A 9,935-nucleotide genomic window follows, 5' to 3' on the forward strand; every position below is an offset into this window, starting at 1 on the left:
AAGGACAGAAAAAATTCCAAATAGTCACGTACTAAACATACCATCAAGTGACATGGTACACAGGCACTTTGACTTCTGTGCCTAGTTACTGCAAATTGATTTCCATGCCTAATTCTGCAGATTACAGTGAGAATTGGTGTAGTACTATTAATTTTGAAACAGGATGCTAAACTGAATTTTGAAATTGTTTCTTATTGATCTGCCTTTTGATTGATGTTTATTGGCCAGTGTTTAACCTTACAAAACAGTACATTCTAGGTCTCTCATTTATCTGCAGGTCAAACCCACTGAAATAGAAGCTCTTATTCTGAATCCAATATATTTTATGTCCGATTGTAGCTACTTGGAGAGGGAAGTCACTTAGCACATATATTCTTTATTATTACTTCAGAAGTACCACAATGAAATATGGCTTAGAAAACAGTTCTCTGTGTCTGTTAGACGTGGCTGACATGAATCCCTTTACTTGTCCTGTGTTGATACTTGAAGTAAAAATTTGTGTGGGGCTTTTTCAGGGATCACGACGGTGCTGACCATGTCTACCATCATCACAGGTGTCAATGCCTCCATGCCTCGGGTTTCCTACATCAAAGCTGTGGACATTTATCTCTGGGTCAGTTTTGTGTTTGTCTTCCTCTCGGTCATTGAATATGCAGCCGTGAACTACCTGACCACTGTGCAAGAGAGGAAGCAGCGGAAACTGCGAGATAAGGTGAGAGACACTCCCTGTGTGCCTGAGTTAAATATATCAGAGCAAGGGTAAGGAACCTCTTTCAGCTTGAGGACCTAATTCATTTTCAGAGATATTCTCAGGGCTCTATTTCAGCTTTTGGCAGAGCAAAAATACCAGCACATTTGACCTCTTACTACCTCTAATTATGCCTAAATTCATTATCCCTGTAGAAGGGGGAAAACCCCAAATGTACAAAAACTCAAAACCACCAAACGGTGTCATGGGAAATTGGACATGGCACAGAGGGCCATAATTTGCTCCCAGGTCCTGAGGTTCCATACCTTGCACCTGAGCTTTGTGAATGTGAATGAGAAAACTCTGACACTTGCATGTCTGTGTGTGTGAACAATTTTTGTCTAGAGCATGCGAACTGACAGCGAAGCCCTGACACCACAGAAACAGGAGGTGATGATAGTAGGAGCGACAGAGGGAAGGAAACTCAGATCAGAACTGGGGAAGTCTGCAACCTGGGACTTTGGCAGAGACAATATAGGGAGGGTAAGAAAGGGAAATTCAGCATGGTATGAATTTGTGTTTGCTGCATTGTGTTTAGCTACTGCCAATAAATTATTACAAAGCCCTGACCAGTCAGATACACATTTAAAATCTGGCTTCAACCAGTATAGTAGAAGACAGAAAGATCTTGATGTGAAATGCACTCAGACTGGTCTCTCCAATTACACAGAAGTTGTGCAACTTCTGTGACTCTTGCTTTGCTTTTGCTTTTGTGATTTCATTGCATCTGTTTTGAGGCATACACCACCCTGAGAAAGCCCTGTTATGGAAGGGCAGCACACATATCAACTTAATTAATGAGCAAATTAATTAAGTGGTAAGAACAGATGCAGGAGTGGCTTGGGCATTCTCATTTGCACCTCCAGTGTGATGTGCAAAGGTGGGGAATGTGCATCCTTTACATAATAAAGCAAGGACACCTGAGATCCATCCACAGCCAACAAAGAGGCCTGTCTAGATCGGCATCTGGACAACAATGCTTGTGTGAGGACCAGTGAACAGGCTCAGTGCATCATTTGATGCAGATAGGAGGGTAAGTACTATATTCTCATCTCAGGCTGACTGGGTGTTATATGTTTTGTCTATTTTATATGATTAGAGCTGAATCTGCAGTGTTTTTATGGATGGATCATATATCATTTATTCATAATTATTGTTAAAAGTTGAAACACTAAGCTGAATAAAGTTTCATATCATTCTTGCTATAATTTGCAAATTTGATGTTTTTATACAATTTTTCTTAATGCTGTCATTTTTGTCAAAAAAAAAATCTATTTGACCTCTCTGTTTTGAGCTGTAGTCATGTGCATAAGCCAGAGTTGCTTATGTAAACCTTTTCTTTAACCTCACCTGTGACAATATTCTTGAATAAAATGGTGATTTAAATAATTCACCAAGGCTACAGTCTTCCAGAGAAACAGAAGAGGAAACCGTGTTGGCAAAGGATCTCTGTGTATACAAACTCTTTTCTCCTGTGCAGAGAAAGAACTATGGTAGACTTCCATAGCATGCTATGCTCCAGGTGCATTTGACTATTGGCCATGCTAGCTGGAGAGCATAGCAATTACAGTCCAACACATTTGGGAGGGCAGTAAATTGAAAGGACCAGTGAATTAGCATAAACTAATTTGATTATATCCTGATGTACCCCAAGTAAATTCCAAATATCCAAAAGGCTTGCAATATCTCAGTAAACTGTAAAGCTATTTTTAAATACTTTGAAATTTCCTTACAACTGAATGTTGCCTTTAAAATACTTTTCTCTTATTCATATTCATTCAATCTAGATTGAAACTGAAAACAATCCCAGTTCTCTCATGTTTTCTTCCCCCTCTCATTTATTTCATCAAATGCTGCCAGCTAGTATTTAGACTCCTTCTATATTGCCCAACATATTGCTTTCTGAACCTGTTGGATGGTAAACCTTACCATGTTTTGCTGTCATGGCTCTTCATTGCAGCTGACAGTTATCTTATCACCAGTTTCCCCCCCTCCTCTGCCAGACCTGAAAAGGCTATGGGGCAGCAGGAGCAGCCTTATTTCACCAATGGCTGCAGGCTGTTGAAGAGAGGGAGGATGTTAAAAAATTATTTGGAATGGGTGTCAAATATATTAGGTACACTACTGACTCTAGCTTGGGCTACCAGCAAGATTCAAGCCATTAGGTGTTAAATTTTCCTAGCCCTCTTATAGCATTGCAGACAGTACAGTTTGAAGCAGGGTACAGGGGGAGTTAGAGAAGCCTGAGGGACAGAGTTATGGGAGTGCTCACTCTGCTCTGCCGGGATCACTGCTCCTCACAGTCATGGGAATGAGTAGACCTGTCAAAGAGCTATAGCGGTTCACTCAAACCAGGAAAATACCTTGTATCCAGCTCTAACACAGTTACATAACTTTAGCTAATGGCTTCCATAATCAAACTGACTTATTCAACCAGTGCAAAGCTGGGCACTTCCCATCCTCAAAGAAATACATAAGGTGGCAATACTTGTTGTAACCCTTAAACATTGAATCAAACGTTGAAAAGAGAGATGTAAATCACATAGACTTTTAACAGCATTCAATATATCCCAGGAGATTGGAGAGCCATACTGCCTTTTCTCCCAAACATCCAGCAGCCACTGGTGAAAGAATGGAGTTTATCAGACAAGGGGAATTGGAAGTACAATCTGATGGCAATCTGAATGCAATCATGGGGTTTAATGTTATTGCGTGATAACCCACTACACACAAATATGGGCAATGGGAAGTCAGTCCGAACGCAATCATGGGGTTTCACGTTATTGCGTGATAGATTGCCACATGCAAATTTGGGCAATGGCATGCTGTTTTTGGGTAATGGGAAGCCTCTTGTATTACATATATTAGTTATGTAATCCCTTTCTTGCAGAGAAATTTAAAAGAAAGTTACATTTGCGATTGTTTTCACTTTCCAAAATTCACACTATTTTATATCAACAATACTGCTCAGTCAGAATTCACCTTTACAGTCAAGAGAGATACATGTTTGTGTACCATTTGACGGGTCCGTGCCCTAATGAATCCAGTGGGTCATAATGTAGTTTTTCCCCATGTTGGGAAGGGGTCCTTTTGGTTTAGGCTACTGCAGTGGTTTTCTAACAGTGGGGTGGGACCCTCAGTGGGGAGCATGAGACTTGTAGGCCCTGATCCCTTCTCTTCCTTCCCTTCTTCCCAAACTTTTTTATGTGTAAAATTTACACATGCATTGAGTTTAATATTGAATTTACTTAAATAAAACTGTTCTAATTTGAACAATGTTATTTCCTTATAAAATATTAACATATGTATATATATGAATGTGCAAATTAAAATATGCACACTAAACAAAGTATTTTTATTCGTGTACCATGTTGAGGTGGGGGTACAACATCCACAGGGAGATGTAAATGGGAGTCCCAAGAGTAAAAGGTTTGCATACCACTGGGTTACTGCAGAGATTGGACAGAGATGGCTTTTACCAGATTGTCTTCCCCTGCCAGCCTAACTACCAGTAGCATCACCTCACAAACTATTCTGAAGGGTCCCCCACATGCTCAGGTTTTCAGAAGCTTGGCAGCTGTATAGGAAAGTGTAATTGGTGGGGAAAATTCTCCCCTTTCCACCCATGAGACCCTTCTGTTTGCAGAATTCCACTTGATATCACACTGGATACAATCCAAAGAGTCCTGCAATACTATAATTTGCAGATGAAGCATTAACACACATTCTGCATAAAACTAAGGTGCTATCTTTTCCTCTAATTCTGTTTTTTTTATTGTTCTGTTTCCTCAGTTCCCATGCACATGTGGAATACCTTCTACAAAAACTATGCTGCTGGAAGGTATCTACAGTGAGTCAGATACTAACAGCCTAGAAGAGTATGCAAGAGGCCAGATGGTGACTGAGGAGGAGAAGCAAGACAAGATGCTGGTCAACTTGGCCATGAATAATGAGTCTCATTCATCAAGGAAGAAAGGGTTGAAGGGTCATGTTAGCCTGCGAATCATGAAAAACACTCATGCCATTGACAAATACTCAAGATTAATATTCCCGGGCACCTATATATTTTTTAACCTAATTTACTGGTCTGTCTTTTGCTGAAGACGTAGTTGACTAATAAAATACTGTTTATTTTGGTACTGTTTTGAATCTGAGAGACAGCACAATTTTCCTAGAGCAAATTTAGACCATGATTTTCTAAGAGGCACTACACAAAGCTATTGGAGACCATTCACTTGTGCCAGTTCATTTCTGGTTTGTTTCCTATCCTTTTCTTAACTTATGAGAGTTGCATCTTTCATACTTGAAATCACGTTTAATTTTGATATTAAGCCACTGCATGCTGCACTGGCAATAGGCTCCAATATTGCCAGATCCACATTTATAAGGAGGACTGGAGTCTACTATGTAGACTTCATTGAGAAAGTAGTATGTTGAAATAAGGGGAAGGTGCTATATAATGTATTTTATGAGGAAATGTATTGATTTGGAACATCTTTTTTTTGGTAAGGGATACATCATACCCATGGTGGGGTTTATTTTGTGGGAAGCAGCCATCATGGACAGACCATCAAAGTTAATCTGCCTGGTTAGAACAACTTCTGCGGGTGATAAAAAGGGTCCAAAATACCAGGTTTGTTGGTTTTTTTTGAAAGAGAGGAAGCTCTGAAGATCACTTCTTTTGCAACGTATTGGTAAAACAAAGAGAGAGCTCAGTCACTAAAATCAGTGGAATTTTTCTGAACAAATTCTGGTAAGTAGAGCTATTTAACCTTTCCCTTGCACACTACACAAATATAACCCTTTTATATTGTGATTCTATCCTGTGGGATCCTTGGATTTGTAGTTTTCTGTGGCATTTAGAATCCTATCCCTAAAAAATAGTGCTTACAGATCCCAGGATTCCATAAGATGGAGCCTAGGCAATTAAAGTGTTATCAAAATACTATAACTCTGTAGTGTGAAGAGGCATCTTGTTTAACTATGGGCTCATCCAGCTGGGCCATTTTGAGTGATTTGTGCTGTACTATTCTCTGATGTTTGATGTCATCTCTTGTTGCTTCCACTCCCAATTGCAGGTACATTTTCATCTAACCTTTGAAAAACTACAGTGGTATAGTTCATGCATGTGGCTCATTTTTATATGTTTGATGATGTTGGCTGGTGAGTGTTGCTCGTTGGGATGTTAACATCTTATGTGAAAGTTAGACTCTATTTTAGGGCTTCTCAGTGGTAATCTGTGGGCCAGTGTTAGTTTGCAAGATACTGGCAGCTAGTCTGTCATAAAGTTCCAGGAAAGAATAAAACAATTTTAGTCAGTGGATACCAATAGTGCTGTTCCCTGGTGCATTCAGGAAAAAGCTCTGCTAGTCCCCAGCATCAGATAGTTGAAGAAGCACTGCCTCTATTCAACCTAGATTCTACTTCCCATCACAATGAAATGTTTACAGGTATATCATTCTACTGATCAGGCATCAAGCTGGGCAGAAATTTTAACTTTTTAATTTAACATTGATATGGAGAGCTGAAACATTACCATGGGAAGGTGATGACAGACAAAGAGGGGAATTCTGCTGCAAACATTGTGCAAAGTCTTTAGTTCTCAACCTAAAATTTTCTCATGCTCCCTATATGACTAAGCTGAAATGGCTGCCCACCTGGGAGAGAAAATGGAGAACTAGAAGTGTCTTATAAGATGTTTAATAGAACTTCTCTTCTTCTCATATGTCCCCCTCCCTAGGAGATTATCAGATGGGGGGTAGGTATAGGTAGCCTTTTGGACTATTTCTTCTGACAGTAATTTAAGAGAAAGTTTTGTAGAATGTTGTCTCTTAAGGTCTACATATTTGAGACTGCGTCCTCTTGTTTTTTAAACTTAAGATGAAGAGAATGGAAACGTGAGCCTGGAGAACAATGGGAAAATTCATTGTGAATTTCAGAATGATTAAGTATGGTGCCTTAAAAATTACAAACTTTAGGTGACAATATTTGGTGGATGTTATCATCTTTGTCATATGCATGAAGTGTTATTTCCACATGTGAACATACACAGAAAAAATGTAGACAATGGGGTATTCTTAAGGACTGAATACATTCCCATGTTGTACCCATGTGTGCTATATACATAGATAACTATAGCTATAGCTATATTTTTATAGAAACTGAGTTAGATTTAGATATTTAGTTGTCAGTTGTAGGTGCTTCCAATAAATTCTGAAACTGTTCTATACACTTTCTGGCTGCTAAAAAGAGCCATAGTATCAACTATAAATCTGCAGATTCTGTTTCATCTTTCAAATAATTTTATGTAATTTTAATACATAGCTAGTGCGACCTTTTAGATTATACTAAAGTCATAATTCCCAAACAGCCTGAACCATGGAAAGCTCAAGGGGTGACATTTGTCTTTAAAAATAAATATAAAATAATATAAATTAGAAAAAGAGAGCGCTAACCAGAGACTGGCCTATATTCAATAGACATGGAGCCAATCATTCTATTGCATTTAACTCTTGAACAAGCTGGGGTGCAAGAGAAACAGACTAAGCACAATGCTTATTGGTTGTGCAGACACTTGCAGAAATGAAATTGAAATCTATCACTCACTAGTTTCTTCACCGCAGATGTGCAGGCATCTTGACTACTTGGTGTATCGGGAACTGCTTCTTAGGCTCACATCTGCTATCTCTTTCACAATAAGTTACATAGTAGAAAGGGTAAGCCTAGATCCCCCTCTTGCTCTGATGTTAGCAATTCATTGCCTAAGAGGGACGCTGCTGCGGACACAAAGAAACCACAGCATGTTGGAGGAAAGGCCACAACTTTATTAACATAACAAAACGTAGGGTTGGCTCCAATGCATGAGGTCTGGATCTGTCATCTGTCAGCCCAGTACTGAGTGGATGAACCAAAGTGCTTGGTCACGGCCAAGCTTCGGGATGGCAAGAGATTATGGGTTACCGCTCATATCCCATCGATCGCTCAAGCGACTGATCGCATATCTGCAACTGCGCATCATCGCATAACTATCCCTTGCCAACGGGGGACGCTGTGCTGATGATGTCCCCGCAATGGCAACACCACTTCGCTCGCAGCGCCCCCCCGTGTCCGGATGGACTCCCGATTCAGCGCTACGCAGCCCTGGAAACCACGCCCACCAGATCCAAGACCTATGCAACCGCCATACAAAGTTGTGACAACAACCCAAACCCACAGAGGGAGGGTGGGTGGGTGAGCCAAGCAAAAATGGCACCGTCCATCGAGGCCTCGTGGCCTTTTATAGGCCTGTTGGCCAATGGGAGGCCGGCATAGGGTGGCAAGGCCCACCTCCCGGCCTCCCTCCAATCTCAGGCGGTGCCTGGATATGACGCCGCCCAATCAGTGGGCACTTCCACCCGCAGAGGCCGCTGGGACCTGTAGTCCCAGCGACGTGGGCAGAAGTACCGCCTCTCCTCCCCCGTCCTGGCCAATCACGGCTCGAGTGGCCCCCACTGAGGCGGGCAGCCCCATTTTCTGCTACTACAGTATACATTGATAGCATAATAACACCATTCAGGTTTGAGCCAGTCTTCTATAGTGGAAAATTAACTCTGCAGTTTGTTCTGATTGCCTAGAATGGACAAATAGCTATTACAGTCTTAGCTAGGCTTTTTATTTTATGGCAATAGTAATTAACACAGAGGCAAGGAACATTTGGCCCTCTAGATACTATTGGACTCTGATCACCATTATCTATAGTTCCTGATCTTGCTGGTTAGGACTAAGATAATTTGGGATCTAGCAACAACATCTAGAGAGCTGCAGGTTCCCCACATCATGAACTAATGCTTCATAGAATGAAACACTGTATATACAGTGGGCCCTTGGCATCTGCTGGGGTTTGGTTCCAGGATCCCTTGTGGATACCAAAATTTGTGGGTGCTCAAGCCCCATTAAATACAATGGCACAAAAAATGCTGTCCCTTATATAAAATGGCAAAATCAAGCTTTGCTGCTGGAATTTTGGGGAATTTTTTTTCAAGTAATGTACAGTTGAATCAGTGGATAAAAAATCCATGGATATGGAGGGCCAACTGTATGTTGATTCCAGATTCTAAAAATAATTGTGCTGTAGTGCCTCATGTGGTCAGTGCTTGCATCAGAGAACATATTCCATGTTAGAACTGAGTTAGGAGTTTATCAGACGCGAGGTTTTGAACCCTCAATTCCGCTAAGGAAGTGAAACAAACGTTGCACAATGACCTTATAACGCAATGTTCTACCACATTGCTTGCTTTTCCGTCATTCCCCCGTAACGTTGTGTTAGCGCTACAATTACACAAAAGTTGCGATTTGCGTGATGCGAAACCATGCATCTCTTTACTACATCAGCGCCTTCCTTTTGTCTTGAACATTTCGCATCAACATATTTACGCATGCTCCTTGGGGGTTTTGGTGGCATCCTGACCTTTGTGCTTCTGGGGGAGAGAGGGGAGAGGGGAGAAGCCCCTTCCAGTTTCTAGCCTCCTATGTATTTCTTCAGGACAGAGTACGGGGCAGGAGTGGAAGGCTCTTTGGGGCTCCTTCAATTTCTAGCCTGCTAGGTGTTCATGCAGGGCAGAGGAATTGGGTTGGAATGGATGACCCTTTGGGGTTCCTTTAATTTCTAGCCTCCAAAGTTTTCCCTCAGGACATAATAAGGGGCTGGAATGGATGACCCTTTGGGGTTCCTTCAATTTCTAGCCTCCTAGGTGTTCATGCAGGGCAGAGGAATGGGGCTGGAATGGATTACCTTTTAGGATCCCTTTAATTTCTAGCTTCCGTTTTCCTTCAGGACATAATAAGGGGCTGGAATGGATGACCCTTTGGGGTCCCTTCAATTTCTAGCCTCCTAGGTGTTCTTGCAGGGCAGAGGAATGGGGCTGGAATGGATGACCCTTTGGGGAATCCCTTCCATACATTAGTTGTACGTACCCCCACTCCCACTCCCACCCCCCTCCCCCAGGGTTGTCCTGAAAAAGGAAGGCCACCGGAAGGGAATGGGGTGAAAAAGCAGCTCAGCATCATGGGAACTTTGCAATCAGTAACATTTGCGTCGCTTTCCGTTGCTGCCTACCACACCAAACCATTTTGCAATGCATTCGCAAGGGTAACAGGAGACAAAGGCCTGATTTCCCTTTTCCCCCCGTAGTGCACAAAAAGGGGAGGA

The 9,935-nt window shown here is 41.6% G+C and overlaps 1 protein-coding gene across 3 annotated transcripts in view; it reads left to right on the forward strand.

Moving 5' to 3' along the window:
- Positions 1-4,884, forward strand: part of LOC149311301 (gamma-aminobutyric acid receptor subunit rho-2) — a 41,104-nt gene extending 36,220 nt beyond the window's left edge. Inside the window, exons 8-10 of one of the 3 annotated variants that reach the window (XM_089530746.1) lie at positions 555-712; positions 1,094-1,231; positions 4,541-4,884. In XM_089530746.1, the coding sequence (XP_089386872.1) occupies positions 555-712; positions 1,094-1,231; positions 4,541-4,849 (605 nt within the window). In that variant the 3' untranslated portion in view covers positions 4,850-4,884. Of the gene's footprint in view, positions 1-515; positions 713-1,093; positions 1,232-4,540 lie in introns of all 3 variants that reach the window. The other 2 variants (XM_089530745.1, XM_089530747.1) reach the window with 2 other exon arrangements.
- The last annotated feature ends 5,051 nt before the right edge of the window (positions 4,885-9,935 follow it).

The sequence above is a fragment of the Sceloporus occidentalis genome, unplaced genomic scaffold (genome assembly GCF_023333645.1).
Source record: "Sceloporus occidentalis isolate IW3139 unplaced genomic scaffold, rSceOcc1.0.p SCAF_6, whole genome shotgun sequence".
In the NCBI taxonomy this organism is placed as follows: domain Eukaryota; kingdom Metazoa; phylum Chordata; class Lepidosauria; order Squamata; family Phrynosomatidae; genus Sceloporus; species Sceloporus occidentalis.